Here is a 20,984-nt window from a genome sequence, read left to right as displayed (position 1 = left end):
CATAACAGAAAAGGTTGATTTCCTTTTGAAAGTACTGGGCATCACTGAGCAACTCGTTTGAAAGTGTCAAAAGTTTGACTTTGTGAATAGTTTTCTTCTCCAGAAAGTCTGTACACCAAGTCTGATCTGCTTTTTTCTGATAAGGCTGTTTTCTGAAGTATGTATTTTTTCTTTGTAGATGTTGTATAAAAAAATAAAAAAGGGCTTGTACTGTGTAACAACTTCTATATAACACAACTTGTAAAATAATAGCTGAGATCTGTTTTCTTTATGTGAAAATAGTATCTCTTTGACCCTTAGTTTCTACCTCCCACCATCCCATTCCTTACCTTCTGCATCTTTTGCTTTATTATATACCTACAAATTCTGTTAATAGCTAGACTGTGCTACTTATGGGGGGGGGGTACAAAATACTTATGTTAGGAAGTACATCTAAAGGGAAATATGTCTAGATTGACATATTTATAGGTTATAGTAAGATAGCATAAGCTATGAATATATGTTCCTAGGGACTTTCCATAGAAAATGAGATTCAGCAAAATAACACATTTGAAACTTCTGTTGTGAAAAGTGACAACTTTCAAGGATGTTTATTTTTTTGGGGGGCAATTCTCTGGGAAACGCATGTTTGGGACTGTGCCTTCAGTGTGTTGTACCTATGAATTATCTATACTCATATAGAGAGACAGAAGATGGGACTCTGAGATCTCTTCCCATCTTGAAAAGTTGCAGTCCATAACCATCTCTTGTACCTTTACTATTAAAGAGTTGCAATTCAATAAATCCTAGTCAGACAATCTAAATGAACCATGCATAAAATGTGCTTAAACAGCTGTTTTGCTGCTGCATTTATAACTCTAAAATGCTGTTTGTTTTTTGCCTGGCTGATATTTTATGTATTTATTAACCATGAATGTCTCTCTTCAGCAGTGGTTTAGAAGTGTTGCCTGGTTAACAGCCTTAATCATAGACATAGAGGACTTCATATGAAACTCGTTACTAGTTCATAGCCTTAGCCCTCTACACTAAACTGTCAGATTTTTCCTGTTTACAAACTGGAATCAACAAGTGAAATAGAGTTAGAGAGACTGAGTTTAAACTATAATCTGAGATTTAGATTTGTTATTGTGGTCAGCTTTATTTTTCAACAGGCAAACAGCTCCAGATACATATTGGAGGAATGATTTCATTGTCTTTGCAGCTTTTTTTTTCTTTTAACTAAGCATATTGAAGACGAGTAAAAGGACAGCTGCTAATGTGGAGGCAATTGCTACTTACTTATCCCATGTATGCAACCTCCTTAAGAATGACACTTTTGAGAATTTTAGCATCATTAGTCACCAAGGCATTTTCACAACACCCTTGCAGAGGGACTAACTTGGCTGGGAAAGTACAGTTGTGTAAAGTTTTACCATAACAGTAGATGTCCTTGCCTTCACTGCTGCAATATTGCTAACTATATGGGATTCCCTCCCATGAAAGCCCGATGTTCAGCCAGTCTTCCAAAGACTTCTGAATTTACAAAGTATGCTGAATGTCACCATATGCTCCCTGAATAATGTAGGGCATAAAGGTGACATTCAGGCCTACCAAAACAGAACTGATTGCCTCAGGAGGAACACCAGTGGAAGGAATGCAAGAGGTAACATGTACATCCAGGAAGGCAAAGAATTAGGGGGATGGAGGGGACGAATACTACAGCAGTGAAGGCAAGGGCATCTACCGTTATGGTAAGATTTTACACAACTGTACTATGTCCTTACATTCACTGCTGCAGTATTCCTAACTATAGGGCAGAGTGCCAAAGCTCAAGTGGAAACTTGGGAAGAGAAAGGGACAGAAGAGTCCCCTAAAAAAACATGAAGAACTGAACTAGCAAAACCAGCCCTAGCTCTAGAGATACCATCCAACTTGTAGTACTTGGTAAAGGTATGCACATAAGTCCAGGTAGCTGGTTCAAGAATAGAATTAGTATCTAAGCATTTGAAAAAAGCATCAGAAGAAGTCACAGCTCTAGTAGAATGCACCTTAATTGAAAAAGGAAGGTTCTCACCATGAAAAATGTAACAAAAAGAAATAATCTTAGAACTCCAAGAAGAAATGCTTTGCTTGGATACAGCAAGCACCAAAGATCTAGGATGAAAAGAAACCAACAGCTGATCAGATTTTCTAATAGCCTTGGTCATATCCAAATAAACTTTAAGTAATAGTTCATTAACCACGTTCGGCATAAAAGAAGGGTTAGTGCACAAGGACACTATGCCCTCATGAAAAATTAAAAAGGGAGTGCAGCCATAAGGGCCTGCTGATGAGGTGACCACTCCCCCTGTACCTTTAGGGGGCCAGAAGTCACCCCCATCCCATGTCTAAGGTATCTGTAAACAATTCCTGAGAGAGAAGGGGGGAGGAAAAGGGATCCTTGGATTCAGAGACAACTGCTGAATTCACCAGAGAAGTTCCTGTCTGAGACAAGGAAGAAGAGGCACTACAGATTCTAGAGGATGAGCATGTTGAAACCACACTGGCTTCCGTAACCACTGAAACTTTCTCATATGAAGTTTGTCCAGAAGAAGCATCAGAATGGTGGATGCCATTAAACTCAGAACTCTCGGAAACTCCTTGGCTGTAATGGAAGCCAGAGGAAGGAGAGTGTGGAAGAAAGAAATGAGAGTTAAGGCCTTTGGATGGGGCAGAGATGCAAGCATTGGCACTCTTTGAATTCCGCAACCCAGAAAAACATGATCCTGAGAAGGAATCAGAAAAGAGTTTTTGGCTGGAGAAGGGATATGGCAAAATGCAGATTTTGTAAAAGGGTTTTTGGACAGGATGCCTGAATTAACAGGTCATCCAGGTGAGGAAAAATTTGGATCCCTTGAAGTCTGCAAAAGGCAATCACAGGAGCAAGACATTTGGAGAACACCCTTGAGGCAGTAGAAAGTCCAAAGGGCAAAGCAGAAAACTGAAAATGCCAGGAACCAACAGAGAAATGCAAAAACTTCCTGAGAAGAGAATGGATCAGAATATGGAGATAAGCATCCTTGAGATCCAGAGATACCATGTAGGCCTGAGGGAGCAAGAGAGGAAACAGAGTCTGAAGGAACAACATCTGAAAGGAAGGTACCTTTAAAAAAGTGTTTAGATGAGAGAGGTCTAGATTAGTTTTCCAAGTGCCCTCTCTTCTGGGCACTAGAAACAGTCTGGAGTAGAACCATTTCCCGTTTGGGACACACGCACCTCTTGAATAGTACCCTGAGACAAGAGATCTTGAAGAACCTCTGGTAAAAAGGAAGAGGTTCCTGAGGAGGCTGAGGAATGCCCATAAAAGTAGGATGGGATTTCCACACCATGATGTACCCTTGACGAATGATTGACAGTACCCAAGAATCCTAAGTGATCTGAAGCCAAACCAGGAGAGAAGGAGAAAGGCAAAGAGAAAGAGGAATGAGGCTGGGAAGGGACAGTTAGTCACACAATGCCTGGTTTGTCCAGAAAGAAAGGCTTAGGAGTCCCTGAAAATTGAATAGCCTTAGCAGGATGAGCCCATTTGCCACTCTTCTTACGTTAAGTAGAAGGAAGGGATTGTTTGTGAACAAAGACAGGCTTAGCAGGGTAGTTTCTCTGAAATTTAGGCACAGGAGAATCAAACACATGTTTAAGCTCCTGTAAGACCTTACCCTTATCCTGAAGAGACTTAAACAAACCAGCAGCAGCTTCCCCAAACAAAAGTTTGGAATCCGGAGGAGCATTCCATCAACTTAGCTTTTATATCATCAGGTATAGGTTGAAGCCTAAGCAAAGAATACTTCCACATAACTGAACCAAAAACAGCAGCCCTAAAAGAGGCATCTGCTGCATCATAACTACATTTAATAGAATGAGGAACAAACTGCGAGGAAATTCCTAGCAAGGAAAGAACGGAAGTTTTACCCTCAGAATCTGTAAAATCAAAAATAAGTTGACAGACCTGAAAAAGAAGAGCCAATGCATACCTAGAAATATGAGACTGATAATTAATAGCCCTAAAAGCTAGGGTAGCAGAAGTGTAAATCTTTTTGCCCAGCCTATTCATAGTTCTGCTGTCCTTGTCAGAAGGCAATAACTTAGGCGAAGGAGGCAATTGAGATGGCTTATCAGAGGCTACAGACACTACCAAGGGGTTAGCAGCAGGCATTTATGTAAAAAAGAACAATCCTCAGGAACCCTATAAAACCTATCAGGCTTCTTGGGAGTAGTGGGAGAGAATCACTTGCCTGAGAGGCATTGGAGAAAACATCCAGTAAAACAGTCAAGACAGCAGGAATAGCTGCAGGTTTAAGACAGTCCAACTACAACTCATAGTACCTCTTATAGATATCAGAGACCTGAGCACAATCCCACTTAAAAAAATCCATCATCCTAGAGAGTGTGTCCCCAGAGGAAATTTCCTCCAAAGGAACATCAGAACTAATAGATTCCTCCTCTTCTGATCCATAGGTTAAAGGAGAAAGAATTTGAGTAGAATAATTTGTCAGCAGAAGCTGACTCATCCTCAGAAGACTCCTGGTCTCTAGGCCTTGTAAGAGGAGTAGAGGACCAAGTAGTATCAGGAACTGAAACCTCATGAGGAGGCTTTAAGGATATTAAGGCAGAAAATAACCCCTGTGTAAAAGCCTGATACTCACTTTGTGGATCCCTAGGAACAGAAGGAACATGTTTAAGTTTTTGTTTCTTTTTTAAGGGAATGTCCTGAGAAGGTTCAGATTCAGGACAACAGTCAAGAACCGTAACAGGAACTTCTTCCCCAACTAAAACGGAGGAATGCCCCTAAGAAAAAAATCAACCATGGTTTCTCTGAACATCTTGAGATGACACGTGCAAAGCCCCTTTGTACGTGCCACCAGCTGGATACTAACCAGCCTCCAACATGGTCACTACAGAGAAATCCGACAGCAGCTGGACAAGCCTCTGGGTTCATAATGACCTTGGAAGGAACACCTGACAGTGGAAGATTCCAGTCGTACCTTTTTCATCTTCTTCTTTCCTAACAGCTGACCCTTGGGCAGGAAATTATTTCCATTGTAGTTTTAGCGAGTAGCTTAAGATGCTGAATCTCAAGATACACGGAAAGTGAAGAAAGTCTACTACAGATGGTTTTTGGAACAAATGCCTGACAAATAGAACAAGGTGTATGGTCATGAGAAGCACCTGAGCAAAAAGACACTTATCATGGTGGTCTCTATGGGGAATCCATCTCCCACACTGCCATTTACCCTTCATGGATGACATTAACCCCAAGGAATACAAAAAAACAAGAGAAAACAAAATCCCCAAAGGGGCACTTAACTTGCAAAAACAGGAAACAGGTGTGGGAAGTCTCTGGAGAATGTAAATGTGCTCAACTGGCAGATAAACAGACTGAAGGTGTAAAAGACATGTTCAGAATGGCGACAAAGAAGTTCTGTTTTGCTGGGCCTGAACATCACCTTTATGCCCTATGTTATGCAGGGAGCATATGGTGATGTTCGGCATACCTTTTAAATTCTGAAGCCTTTGGAAGACTGGCCGGATGTCGGGGTTCCACAGCAGGGAATCCCATATAGTTAGGAATACTGCAGCAGTGAATGTAAGGACATCTGGAGTTGTGTTGTGTGGATATGTGTTACAGATAGCAGCCCTGGTGTTAGGAGTGCTCATAGTTAAACTTGTTTATAGTGACTTTTGTTATCTTCCATTAGATGTTTTATTTACAAACAATGACAGCAAATCACAGAAACCTCTCTGCCATTTACTGATGACTTACTTCTTGGCTTTAATTAAAATAAAGTATGTAAGTATACCATTTCCTGTTCCCATTTAACAAATGCACCAGAAATTACCTTTGATATGCCCACTTTATTCTTAACTGGTGTCTTGCAGATAGTCAAGTACATAAAATAGTGTACATCTCTTTTCATCTACCCTTTTAAGACTTACAGCTGGAACTGTGGCATGCCAGATTTTTCTTAATCTGTATATTGCATAGGACTAATTTACTGTCAAAATAATAAAGAAGAAGAAAAAAGGTGATAGGGTGCATTTTTTGATAAATGGTATGCAACAGTATAGAAAGTCAAAGCACGAATTAATGCATGAAGCATTATGGAAGTTATGTACAACAATTGCTTCTAGAAGCAGTCATAGTGTTTAAGAATTTATGTTCCATGTAGCCCACAGTGCAAGGAGATGTAGAGAATGTAGCTACCTTTGCCTTACAAAATTGTAAATGGACATTGTAGCTAGACACTGCAACTTTGTAGAAGTTGGTGAACACAATGTCCGTCAAAAAGATGAAGTAATCATGGGGTAGCCCTGTATACACCACATATGCCACTGTGCCACTGTGTACACTATTTAAAAATACTTTGTTGTACTGTGAGATATGCTAGAATTTTTTGAAGCAGTTACATTTATTATGGTTTGTGTTCTGACTTATACATGTGATACCAGACTTAAGAATACATTTGCACATTATATGTTATCTTTATATGTGCCATGTGTCTTACTTTCAGCTTATAATGTCTGTCTTTGAAGACAGTATGAGGGAACGGGGCATCACTGAAAATGAAGCTTATGACTGGGAGAAAGGAGGGATTGATACATTACTGTCAACCAGCACTTCCACCCCACCCCAGCAGAACACACGGCAAACAGCAGCCATGTTTGGGTGAGTAGTCAATACATGACTTATCCCTTGCTTTCAGGTTATAATGTCTGTTTTTTAAGACTGTGTAAAGGAACAAAGCATTACTGGAAATGAAGCTTATGTGAGGAGAAAGAAGGGGTCAACACATTATTATTATGCATCAGTTCAATTGCACTCCAGCAGAACATGCAGCAACTAGCAACCATGTCTAAATGGATACTTTCATTGAGTTTGAGAAATTGAAAAAATATGTGGCTGTACTGCACAGTAAGAAACTGACACTGTAAGAAGGAATATGCTTATAGGATTTGATGACATTCAGAAGGGATGATAATTAGCAGCTGTTAATTGAGGGGAAAGGTTAAGAAGGGTGTATGTGAACTGCAAATGTATTTCAACATTTAATACAGAAAAATGCATGTTTTTTGGAAAGGAGCATCCTGAAAGGTAATGGCTGGGGATACAGTTTACTGACAGAGTTACACAGAAAAGGTCCAGGACTTCAGACCTGAAGAATGTACTGTTCCACACAGACCCTTTTCACCTACAACAAAACTAGAGGCACATACTGCATTACAAAGCTATACAAGAATCAAGACAAAGAAATAAAGTAACATTCATGTAGCCTAGAAAAAGAAGTTTAATATGTAAAACTTCTTTGTGGGTTAGTATTTCATGTCTGTTTGCTTTGCTAACCAGTTCTAGTGCTGACCTGCTTGTATGTTTGTTTTGTTAACCAATCATATGTACCTGTCTGTCTGTTTGGCCTGCTGATGTCATATGATCTGTTTCAGACAGGGCTAGAGGAGACGCCATCTATAAGCAGATAAAAAATTTGAGAAAATTAGTAGCATGGCAGTTGAAAAAAGGACAGATTTCTCGATGTAAATAAATAGTAGATGTAGGACAATTTGATGAACTCTTGAACCAGTGATATATGTGACCTTTGAAACCTGTTTTCCCAATGAGATAGGAACACAGAGTTGAAACAACAGTACATAAATAATGCAGAAAAATAGATTTTTGTTTACTTAACTTGTAATGACCTTCAACTGAAGGGACATTTTCGTGTCATTGCCTTTTCTGACACAGCTGATTATCTGAATTCATCAAATCATGTGTGGACATACCCCCACTCCATTTCTATCCTGAAGATTCCTTCTATCAGCACTCATTGCCCCATCACATATACTATAAAATACAGCCATTAAACTGCTTCCTGCATTCTTCCACCAAAAATCTAAAAACAACACTGTAAAAAACAAACAAACAAAAAATGAAAATAGTCCACCACTTCTTGACCCCCTCAAGTGGCAACTGGCCTTTTTACCTCCCTGCCGCAGCAACCAGAATATAAATAATTTGCTTTTCTCACTTGACACACAAAACATGAAAAATAACAAATGGATGACTCCAGAGCTCAAAGCATTCTTGAAACCAAGAGATGAAGCCTGGATCCAGTGGAAGCAGTCTAAACTACATACAGACCTAAGCAGATGTATCTAGCTTTGGTAAATAGCCAAATAGCTGCCAGAGAGCACAAACTGGTATCTGTTAGACTCCACCAATATCAGCTTATATTAACTTTTTCAAGCCTCCTTTTTGTATACTTCCAGTTAACACTCATAGCGCCTTATGGAGTCTGACTTCTTTAACTAAGTGACTTCCCAGTTAATAATAGATAGCATTAGAAAGGAAAAGGAGTTTTTAAAAGAACAACACCAACTTTGGCAATCTAGGATATCTTGCAGGAAAGAAATGAATCAATGTTTGCTAAGTATTATTCATATTTTCAGATTCATACTCTTATTTTCATAAGCGAGAGCTATGTGAAATCCCAGGGTGTAAGACTAGACAGTTCATTATCAATTCCCAGTTATGTTAGAATTTATTGGAGACATTGCCAGTTGTTTGTTAGTAATTATAAAAATAAGTAATGTTTCCATATGTACTTAATACTTCAAAAACAAGTGAAACTTTAGATTTGAAGAAAACTGTCATTATTTCTTGCATTGTAACCTGCACATCTTTTGAGATATTCAGTGTGATTTATATTATTAGTTATGCAGTTTAGCATATGTGTTCATATTTATGTAAGTAGCTCAATAAACATGCACTCAGAGAGCAATTTCTTGCTGTCATGTAAAAGTTTATGCCTTTTTAACAAAGGTACAATGACAATACATGTCTGGGTTATTCAGCATCCAAGATAAGACAATTTGTTTAAGAAAGTTCAGCAAAAAATATAATCCTGGGCATTTTAATACATTATAGTATTTATGGAATGCCTAAATTGACTATTATCACTGTAAAGAAAACATCTTACCGAACATTTCTGTTTTGAAAGATATAATAGCTTTTATTGATCACAAAAGAGTTAGAGTTGTTTACTTTATGCTTTTTAAGTTGATTTTTCAGAAAAATGCTTAGGAATGTAAACGTGTGTAGGCTGCTAGAAGTGATGCATTACATTTCGCATCGGTGTTAGTGAGTTAAATCTTAAAAAATGGAAATGTCATTCTATTTGGCATGCTTCAAAGCTTTCTAGAATTCATAATAGCTGACAAATTGAAATTTACTGATGCTTCATCATAGAAATGATTACATCTTTCCACTACCTAGAAATCTGTCAAGATCAAAAAATAACATTTCCATCATCATGTTGAGATGATGAGAATAAATATAAATAAAGCTATTTTGGGGGCTAGGAGAATATCACATTTCCTACCCATAGTAATTAGAGCTGTAAGAGAGAAAAAATATTCATTGCCCAACTTGTCTATGAAATCCCCCTAACTGTTGCTGTTTCTGAAAAAAAAAAATTCTGCAGGTAATAACTAAATCTGTTTTCTTGCCCTTTTTCTAGACAAGAGAACCACTGATACCTTTTTATGTAACGGCCAAGTGGATACCAGCAAAAGAAAGGGCATTAAATTTGGGTCATTTATTTTTTAAAATGGATTTTCAGCCTAGATCTTTGGATGTGAATACATATGGAATGTGTTGTTGTTACAGGTGCAGTTTTTATACTTATATACTAAAACGTAAGGAAATAAGTTTGACTAAGATAGTTCAAGTCACTGTGAGCTGGTAGTATATGGGATTAAATGTGACTATCCAGTCCCATGTAGGATACAGGAACATTTAAGAGAATTAAATGAAACAGATCCTAATATTGCTATAGCAGGGTATGCGTTAGGACATCATGAGGACAGGTAGATGGATTTAAGTTTGTTATTTTTGGAAGTGTACATTTACCTAGAGAAGTGGATAAGTTTGCAATGCTGAGTGCTCTTCAAGCATGTCTAATTTTAAAATATAACGCAAAGACCCCAGTGGCTTAAATAAAGAAGTAACGTGGCACTGAAGTGCTGGGGAAATAACTCAGTTACTCCCCAAGTGACTTATGTTTTGTAATGGCAAATTTACTTCTAGGCTCTGTCTTTTATAACGTCATTAAAACTGAGACATGCTACCATTCCACTTGTGGCCTCATATTCAGGCAGTAAAACTGCAACCTTAAGTCCTATAACCCAAACACCCCATAACTACAAACATCATAAAAGCAATCAGTAAGCACATTTTTATCCTTCCCATTAAACTATTGTAATTCCTTCCAGGATACATTAATAACACAAAGTCTTGTGCCACATTTCACACTGAGCTAATCGAAGGAAGGACACTGAGCAAACTCAGCTCTATAATATATAACATTAAGTATCCTGTTTTTTTGCTTATTTCTTCGAGTTATTTATAACACTTTGCCTACTGTATATTTTTCTAGCTAGTTTCACTGTGTGTGAGGTGTTAACTGGAAATTGCCCACTTTTATTAAGCATCTGTTGGGTTGTTTGATTCTGATAACTTGTTTGCAGTTAAAAGCTTTCTCTAGAGGCTCCTTTAGCTGTTTAAAACTACTTTCATTTAAAGGCTCACTGCTGCTTTTCTGCCTCCCTATTGGTATGGTGTTCTAATAGTTGGTGGCTTTGCAGTTGCCCGCCCCTACTGTAAATTTGATCTGGGACCCTCCTCCCAGTCTAGTGATATTACCTCATTCTACCTAATATAGGGGGGCATTTGAGAAGGCCAATCAGCTTAGTTTCTGCTCCTCCTTTCTCTCCACTTAAAAAAAAAAAAAATTTCTAAGCTTGTTTCCTGCCTTTCCTGTGGGTAGTCTAGTCTGGATACAGATTTGCTGTGTCCAGGACTATTTGTGGGCTTCTAAGCCCCCAAGCTTTTCTGTGTTGGAGGGAAGCCTTCTAGCTTAATTTTGTTTCTTAGAACTAGCCAGTTTTTTTTGTTTCAGCACTCGTCTGTTTCTTTGAGCTCAGCACTTGTTCAGAACTTATTGTAAGCACTAAATAAGCTACAAATTACTACAGCACTCAACTTTCCTCACTGTCTAAAGGAAAACAGTTTCTAGTACTTAACAAATAAGCACCTATCCAGGCATGTCTAAGGGTCGGCTCCCTGTGTTTTCTCCTGTCTAACTGATGAATCTGAGCATCTTGGGGCAATGCAGCAATTGCCTCATGTACACAGACAACCCTCTCCTCCTACCACCCAACACTACAACGTGTGAGAGATGCACTTATATAGCCAAACTGGAAGCAAAGCTCTCTTCACCTAAGACTGGACTAGACAGTCAAGAGGAGAAGATAAACACTTGCACCACACCACACTCAGCACATAGTCCCTCAAAACCTACACCACCAAAACACACATATAGAAAAACAAAACACACACCTGCATTCACAGAGGCTCTCAGTAAAAACCTGCCCAAGCAATGGGGACCTTCAAAGCAGAAACACAAGCAATCTCTACCCCGCAACAGAACCCAAATGACACATAGCCCACAAACTCAGTGTGCCACTCAACCACAGCCCATAAGGCATAACAACGTACCCAACACTCTAGTCATAGGTGACTCTATAGTCAGGCACATTGATGTTCCACTCACCAGGCTAAACAAGGAGAAAGTTACTGTCAGCTGCCTGTCGGGTACCAGGATCCGCCACATAACGCATGCACTCAGGTCACTCCACAACAAGTACAAATATGACTCTGTCATTGTCCATGTTGGTGTGAATGACCTGAGACGTACCTCCCTGGACTACATGAAAAGGGACATGGAGGAGCTGTCCGATCTTGTAGCCCAGGCAGGTATGACTCTAGCCCTGAGTAGCATCCTGTCATCACCCAGAATGATACCACAGTACAAGGACAAAATGATTGACTTCAACAATTGGCTAAGCTTCTGGTGTCATTCTAAGGGGATCCAGTATCTGTCTGCCTGGGATGACATGATTGACAAACCATGATGCTTTGCCAGAGATGGCCTGCGCCTGTCGCCCCTGGGATTCCGGATACTGGCTAAGGCTCTAGCCACCCCTATAGTGCCTTGTTTAGGCAAGGTTCAAATGACAAATTCACCACCATAACAGGTACAAGCAAGAAGAATCTGAGGGTATTGCTACTCAATGCTAGAAGTCTAAACCTCAAAATGCACTCACTCAAGGCACTCCTTAAAATGGAGAACATCGACATCTGTGCAGTGACAGAGACCTGGTTCAAGGCTTCAGAGAGTACCCCTGCATTACCAGGCTATAATTCATACCACACCTTTCGGCCACCTAACCTGGTTCAAAACACTAAAGATGGAGGCATGTCCATATTCATTAAGGATATCCACACCTCCAGGCTTAGTTGCTCAGCATAATGCATCCGAGATTATCCAAGTGCAACTTACTCTGGGCAAGACCGCAATCCAAATTGTAGCTTGCTACAGATCCACCACCATGCCCAGGATTCCCACTCCTCATTTCTTTATACACTGGAAAATATTAGGGTACAACCTAACACCCTAATAATGGGTGATTTAAACTACCCCACCATTAACTGGGAAAACTACTCATGTACCAACTCTTGTGCTCAACGTTTTCTGGAATTCATAAATTCCAATGCCTTGGATCAACTTATCCACACCCCCACCAGGGGCAGCAATATCCTAGACCTGGTTATTACTAACATGGGCAACTGGTGCTCCACACAAGAGGTCAATTCCTCATTGGTCAAATCTGACCACAAGCTAATCACCCTAGAAGTCCACATCCCTTCCCCACCCCCCATTAAGGAAAACACAGTAAAAATTTCCCCAAAGCCAACTTCACGCTTCTTAAGACAGAAGTGGCAAACTTCACGACACCCATGCTGACGGACAATAGTGGTATGACTGCTGAATCCTACACAAATGCACTTTATAAGCACTTACACGAGTGCATGGATCGTGCAATCCCTAAAAGAACCAAGATGCTATCCTCCAAAAAAAAGGAAGCCAATAATGGTGGTCCCCTGCCATAAACAAACTCTACAACAGAAGAAATAAACTGTTGCAAAAAAGAGTAAAATCCCATGATTGGAGAAACTCCCTGGTCAGCCTCAGTAAGAAGCTGAGATCCCTCATAAAATCCTCCAAAGCTAGTTACGAAAACAAAATTGCCACGGACTCTAAAGACAACCACAAAGCATTCTATAGCTATGTCAAGAATCTCAATGGCAACACTCAGATCTGCTGTGAGTTACAGCACAATGGCACTAAATATAAAGAACCAACTGATATTGCCAACATCCTGGCAGATAGGTTCATTGCTAACTTTACCCCCCCCCTGTCATCCCCTAAAGGGCCCATCTCTATACCAGAAGAATGCAAAGTTCCTGTAATCACGGCTGCACAGGTAAAAAACACACTATCCAAAGCCAAGAACACAGCATCCATGGGACCTGACAACATCCCAGGCTGTGTTCTACATGAACTACAGAACGGACTGGCACCCCACCTAAGTACCATGTTCAGTCATAGCCTCACCTCAGGCTATGTGCCCACTGAATAGCACACAGTGACGGTTATCCCACTCCATAAAGGGGGAGCCAACACAGAACCCAGAAACTACCGCCCCATTAGCCTAACGAGCCTGGTATGCAAGGCTATGGAACGTATCATCATGGAACTTATAAACAATGACATTGGTAATCTCCAAACTCAGGACGCAACCCAGTTCGGGTTTGTAAAAGGTAGATCATGTCTCCTAAACTTGATAGACTTCTTTGAAGCAGTCACCAAAGCCGTAGATGAGGGTAAGGTGGTTCACACAGCCTATCTAGTTCTCGCCAAGGCTTTCAACACCATCCCCCACTCTGGAATTATAGATAAACTCACTAAACTAGGTATAAATCCATATGTCACAAGATGGGTTGCCAACTGGCTCACTGACAGAACCCACACTGTGAAAGTAGCAGACTCCAAATCCAACGTCAGACCAGTGACAAGTGGAGTACCACAGGGTTCAGTCCTGGGTCCTCTCCTATTTGGTATCTACTTCTCTAAAGTACAGGCTAACACAGAAGGTCTTTGGCTAACAAAGTTCGCCGATGACTGCAAACTAGGAGCCATAATCAAAACTCCAAAAGATGTGGACATCCTACAAAAGGGCCTTGCTGAGACAGATGCCTGGTGTCAAAGCCATGGCCTCAAGCTCAATGCCAAAAAGTGCAGTCATCCCTTTTGGTAAAAACTCTGTACCCGTGAACTACCACATAGGCGGTAGTCTACTTAACACCAAAAGTGTGATAAGAGTCCTTGGGACACAGATGGACAGTAGTCTCTCCTTTGATAATCACATCACCACAGTAGTCAGGAAATCCTTCTACGTGGCACACCTCATCACAAAAGGTTTCTCATCCAGGAAAAAAGAGGTCATTGTTCCCCTCTACTCGTCACTCATTAGACCCATTATAGAGTACAATGCCCCTTTTGGTATGTACCTCACAAGACATCTTCAGCAACTGGAAAGCCCACAGAAATACCTCACAAAGAGGATTACTGGCCTCAAACAGATGCCCTACGCAGACCGTCTCAAAATACTGAACGTTACTCTGTCGCTTATCGACTACTTAGAGGCGATCTCTGCCTAACACACAAAGCTATGTCAAACCCAGAGCTTTTAGACATGCTCCACTTAAAGAAATCCCAATCCCTATGAGCTACACGCTCTAGGGACCTAAACCTTGTCACCACAATAAACAGAACATACTGGAGGGATAGATTCCTGTCACAGAGACTTCCCATACTCTGGAACAAACTACCTATCTATATCAAACAAAGCTCCTCATTAGCACTCTTCAAGAAAAATCTTGATGATTGGACGGGAGATAGGAAATTCACCCCAGGGATCACTTCTGTGGCTCTGCTCAACAATGGCACAGAAAAATAATTTTCTTGGGTGGCGAAAGCCAGGATACGTTTTGGCTAGGGTTATATAGGCCCTAGGGCCAGTAGCCTAGTACCTACCTATGAACCTATGAACATTCATGAAAGGCCATTGAAAAGCACCTCCAACTTGTAGCTGCTATAAATGCTGTCAAGAAATGAATTCTCTCACATATCCCACCACCTGTTATTTACACCTGCTGTGTACACACTCATGTAACACGATTACACCTTCCCGCAACAGGCATGTTATTATCCAAGTTGGATAGGACTTGTTTCTATAATCAGTCATGTTCATAGACAGTTACTAGGCAGGCAGTCCAGGAGATCAGTGAAAAGCAATTTCTCCTCAGAGCACTGTCTGAATAAATGACTTGCTAAGAGTCATGTATTGGGCAATTGGGGCATGTGGGAATCAAACCCTGGACTACAGGTAGTTGTTTTTAACAGCTCAGAGCTTTATTTATTTATTTACATTTGTTTATTTACATTTGTTTACCAGGAAATTCTGACTGGACATGGGTCCTTTTTCAGCGTAGGCCCGGGGAGAAAAGCTCCACGAGTACAAATAAAAAATAAAAAATCATACAATGGAAAATGCTACAATAGTAGATGACATACAGTAAACACCTTGATATGCACTACCTCCCATGCTAAACTTCAATGGCTGACAGCACCTTTTCATCTGGGGACTTGCTGCATTTTAACTTGCACTCATTGTCCCTCCAAAAAGTGCTTTGTCTCAAGTCACACAGTATCGCTAACTTCTGTGTTTTACAGAAACCCCTCCCTGTAGATAGCTGGAAATGTTCCAAATTCTATATCCACATCCTTTATGATTTCACTAACTTTTCTAATACTGTCACTTACTGTATATTTCATTTAACTCCTCTTTCTTATCAGCTTGGTCCGTTACTGGCTGTGCAGCCTCACTCCATCATTTATTATTTTAATCCTGATTTCTTATACAGTATGCATTCCACATTTATATAAAACTGTGTTAACACTCCACAAAATAGTTTGTATTGCCCACTTACACCTTCTGTCAATACTGCTTTTGTATTTTGCATCTTTTTTTAATTACAAAGACTACTTCCATTGGGTATTTTTTTATTTAAACACATTATAAACTGCCTCATATTCTTAAAATTTTCTTTTTAACCAAGTGGAGTAATTTGCATTATCCAAAATAACCTATTATTTTATGTTAAATTTATTTGCACTGTAAATATTTCTAGATCTGAAGCCTTTGGCTTTTATTGATTTTGTACCAATGTTGTAACTATTTGTATATGTAAAGTTGGAATTCCTTTGTTAGAAATACGTCATGAGTATATGACAAAATATTATTAAGTAAAATTAAAGGAAGTTTTAAGGAACATTTGATAGTATAAAAGAAGCAAAGATCTGAACTAATCAGAGAAAAACATAAGTTAAAAATAACAAAGTGATCCAATGGTACAGAAAATGGAGAAGCAGGGCAGTTCAAAATGTCAGATAACATTTTTACCTATTATGTGCAGGTCTGAGAAATAGCAAATCCAGTGTGTAAATGATAGAAAACCTTATCAACCAATTTAGTTTGGAGGAGCAAACAAGGGAAAAAATAATATTTCATTCACTCAAAAGAAGACTAGTGATCTGTTATATATTAAAAACAAATAATTGCATAATATCTGGCATGGAAGAACAACAAAGAAAGTATTCTAGATTGGATTCTCATTAACAAACCTCAACTAAACTATCAGTCCGGAACGCTACCCGATGACTTTAGTGACCACAATCTAACCTACATTATAAGACAAAAAAATGCCTCTAACAATTCTCCAATATATAAGACCCTACGTGATCTCAAATGCTTCAACCCTATTCAATTTAAAACTGAACTAACTGCCTGCAACTGGAACCCACTTAAGACACTTCCTCTTGAAGAAGCTGTTCTATACTTTAACACCACATTCCTAAAAATTCTAGATAATCATGCACCAAAACGTTCCATCCGAATTAAATCTAAACCTGCCCCATGGCTATCTAAAGATACAAGACAAAAAATGTTACTTAGGAACAAATCTTGGAAAAAATGGCAAACCACCAAATCTCCCATAGACCAACAGACCTTTAGGCACCTAAGAAACATTACCAAAAGAGCTATCTTCTCTGATAAAAAGAATTATTATAGTAATCTCCAGCAAGCAAAACACAATAACCCTCAAAAATTCTGGTCAACCCTAAACAGACTTCTTCACCCGGGACAGACTACCACCCCATCCCCTTCCGGGTCTGAAAAGAATTCCTCCCTTGATACTGCCAATACTTTCAACTCTTTCTTTATTGATACTATCAATTCCTTAGCCTCCCATCTCTCTAGTGACAATACTAGTATCCCTGACCTTACATCCCTCAATCTTCCAACCTTTAGGCTTCAACCTATCTCCACTACCTTTATACAGAAATGTATCCACAAACTCAAACCGTGTACCCCCTCGGCAGACCAACTTCCATCTGAATTCCTTCAAAAAGCAGCCTCTGAAATAGCCTACCCTATATCCATCCTTATTAATAGAAGTGTAAATGAAGCAACCATACCTGACATATGGAAAATTTCTCACATCATACCCTTACATAAAGGAGGTAACTCCTATGAATATTCTAATTATAGACCCATTGCTCTCTTGTCCCCACTTGCAAAAATCATGGAAAAATGTGTGCACCATCAGTTAATGAACCACTTAATAACAAATAACATTCTCTAACTGTCAACATGGCTTTAGGCCTTTTCATAGCACAACGACCGCTCTCCTCTCCTTCACAGACTTTATTAACAAAAATCGCAATAATAACATCCTGTCTTCAGCTCTTTTTATGTGACCTGTCCAAAGCCTTTGACATGGTCAACCACTCACTCCTCTTAAACATTCTTAAATCCCTATCCTTAGAATCTAAGGTTGTCCACTGGTTTAGATCCTATCTCACTAACAGGAAACAGGCTGTCCTCTGGGATAACAAACTCTCATCTCTTCTCCCAATTTCACTGGGTACCCCAAGGCTCTATTCTCGGACCCCTTCTTTTCTCCTCTTTATAAATGACTTAAAAGTAGCTATTCAACTAGCTACATGCATACAATATGCTGATGACTCCACACTAATTTGCTCTGCTAAATCCATTTCTGAACTACAAACTAATACTCAAACTGTATTTTCCAAAGTTGAAACTTGGTTCCTAAAACGTTGCCTCCTCCTAAATGCAAAAAAAACCAAACTCTTACTTTTTAGGCCTACTACCAGATCCCCTACATTAGACTTCACTATCTTATCTAATAATGGAACTCTTATATCTCCTGACTCTACTACAAAACTGCTAGGAGTCACGACTGACAACAATCTTTCCTTTGACTGCCATATCAACAATACCATTAAATCTGTAAACAGGAAACTTGGCTCTCTCTATAGAATTAAAACTTTCTTAACCTCCCCAGCCAAAGTTACTCTTGCTCACTCTCACCTTATTTCCACTCTTCTCTATGCCTCACCAATCTATACTAACCTCAAGAAAAACAATCTCTCCAAACTGTCTACCACTTACAACAATATAGCTAGATTTGTTACTGGTAAGCCTTTCAGAACTCACCACTGTCTAAATCTGCAGCAACTTAACTGGCTAGAACTGACAAACATGCTGTTTCTTTCCCAACTCACGCTTGTCCAAAGAGCCTTCTATCAACCTCAAAACACACCTGTACTTTCTAACCTCTTAACCCCTTATTCTAATCTGAACTCACTCCGATCATCTAATAAACTGCTAGTCACCTTAACCAAATCTAATAACCTAGCTGGTGATTCCCTCTTCTCAAATTCCATTGGTAAACACTGGAATCAACTTCCTACTGAACTTACTTCCATTGCTTCTACTGCTCTGTTTAAACAAAAACTTAGAACTTACCTTATAAGCCACTGGATGTGCCCCTGCTCTAATCCTGATTGAAAGTTAATTTCCTTAGTTAACCCTCTTTTTTCTCTCCCTATTGTTTTGTACCTCCTGCTTCTCCCTTAGTTCTCTTCCTCTACCATTTTTGGACCTCTCCCCTATATCTTTCCTCTATATGGCTATGACTCTATTTCAGAAACTATATATCTTTTATAAATCTGCTCTCTCCATCTATCATTGTTTCCTCTTCCTTGGTCTTGTACTTTCTCTTCTTGGTTTTAAAAGATGTAATAAGCCTTAACATGTTGCTATTTAAATTGTCTAGGAATTTAAAGTCCTTTTCTTTTGGTAATTATTTTCATTGTCAAAGTCCTAGCTGAGTGTAATCTGTTTTGTTATACCTCGTTGTCTATATGTGGAGCTTTTCTCCCCGGGCCTCTGCTGAAAATGGAAATATATCCAGTTAGACTAGCCCGGTTAACAAATGTAAAATAAATAAATAAATAAATAAATAAAGATTATTGAGAGGCAATCTATGCCTGGCATACAAGGAATCCTCAAATCCATCCAGAAAACAAACATTAGAACCACTAGATCCAGGATTTAAATTTTGCTTGTGATATAAATATGACATGTTAGTTAGACAGATATATTTCTCAGAGGATCCCCATGCTCTGGAACAGGCTCCCCATCCATGTGAAGCAGAGTTCATGCCTAACCCTATTTAAGTGAAACCATGACAAATGTATGGGAAATTGGAAATTCACACTGTGTCTGGCCCCCATGTGTTTGATAGACACAGGTAGATATTAATGCCCAAACTAACTTACCCGTCCAATATAACCTGTAGAAAATTCCTAAGTAACATACCCCGTCTAATAGACACCCATGATACATAGGGACATAGTAGGTTGGATTGCATGGCTAGGCTTATAAAGACTCTGCTGGTCATTAATCTAGTGTATAACTACAAACCTATGGAAGACATAAGTTGTGTCCTTTAGTCGTGAAAGGAAAATATCTCAGATTCACTAAGAAAAGACATAAAAGCAAGACATGTTTGGCCTGTGATTCATTCTTTCTGTGTGTGTGTGTGTGTGTGTGTGTGTGTGTGTGTGTGTGTGTGTGTGTGTGTGTGTGTGTGTGTGTGTGTGTGTGTGTGTGTGTGTGTGTGTATGTATGTGTGAGTGTTCATTAGTGGAACACAACAGTGTAAAACCCCATACCTATTCATTTTCATTAGTATCACAAGTCAAATACTAGGGGGATAACTGGAAATAAATGGAAATAGACATGAAACCATGGTAACTCCTATTTTACATCATTGCTCTGCTCAGCAGTCATTACATGCAAGCCTCCTGGTAACATTCTAGGGCCTACTTCACTCACATTTGCTCATAATCAACATTTGGAGACCCCTGTTTAGCCACCACCCAGACTTTGTATCGCTGCTCCTCCCCTATGCCATAAAACGGTTTGCCTTCATTTTGTAGCACATGGTATGTGCAATCGTGCTTTTGTGTGACTTGTAAGGGTGAATTACAGAACACTTGCGAGGACAAATGTCGAAAATGGTTTGATGGAAAACCATTTTCCACATTTGTCCATGTGTTTGAATGGAAAAATACATTCACTTATTAGCCATTTAAACACATTTTTTTCAAGTTTACAGTTTTTTGCTGCTGTACTTTTGACCTTACAGACATCGTGCAAACAGCACGTAATCAAATAAAGGTAAACCCCATAAAACATGTACTTGTTTGCTTATATAATTGACATCTCTTGCCGAGGTACTTCTCACAGTCTACCCAAGTACAAAAGAGGAATAAAAGCACTAATAGGACACTCAATAAGTGAGACATTTTAAAATTGCAATGGGAAGGACTGATGGTTACCTGTAGGTTGTGGGTGTTAATGCTTTGAAATCCTGATGGGCTGAGAATTCTATTTAGTTGTGAGGGACTGGCCCTTTAACAATTGCAGGCACAATGAAACCACAGTAGACTAGCAATATTTAATGCTGAATGCTGGTGTGTATGGGAGCTGAATGGTAGTGGTAGGTGTTAAACACATGAGGCATACACAGCTGTGCATTGTTCAGTGCATTTCTTTACTGTGCAGTTCAATTAATA

General features: G+C 39.4%; 1 protein-coding gene across 1 annotated transcript in view; it reads left to right on the top strand.

Moving 5' to 3' along the window:
* The window catches only part of TTBK1 (tau tubulin kinase 1), a 1,416,073-nt gene that overhangs the window by 879,578 nt on the left and 515,511 nt on the right, over nt 1-20,984 (top strand). Inside the window, exon 10 of the mRNA XM_044060281.1 lies at nt 6,528-6,682. Within this exon, the coding sequence (XP_043916216.1) occupies nt 6,528-6,682 (155 nt within the window). The remainder of the gene's footprint in view (nt 1-6,527; nt 6,683-20,984) is intronic.

Source organism: Protopterus annectens, chromosome 1.part0 (assembly GCF_019279795.1).
Source record: "Protopterus annectens isolate FY-2018-M chromosome 1.part0, PAN1.0, whole genome shotgun sequence".
NCBI classification, from domain to species: domain Eukaryota; kingdom Metazoa; phylum Chordata; order Ceratodontiformes; family Protopteridae; genus Protopterus; species Protopterus annectens.
Note: the sequence above shows the minus strand (reverse complement) of the source record. Positions and strands in the feature narration are given on the sequence as shown.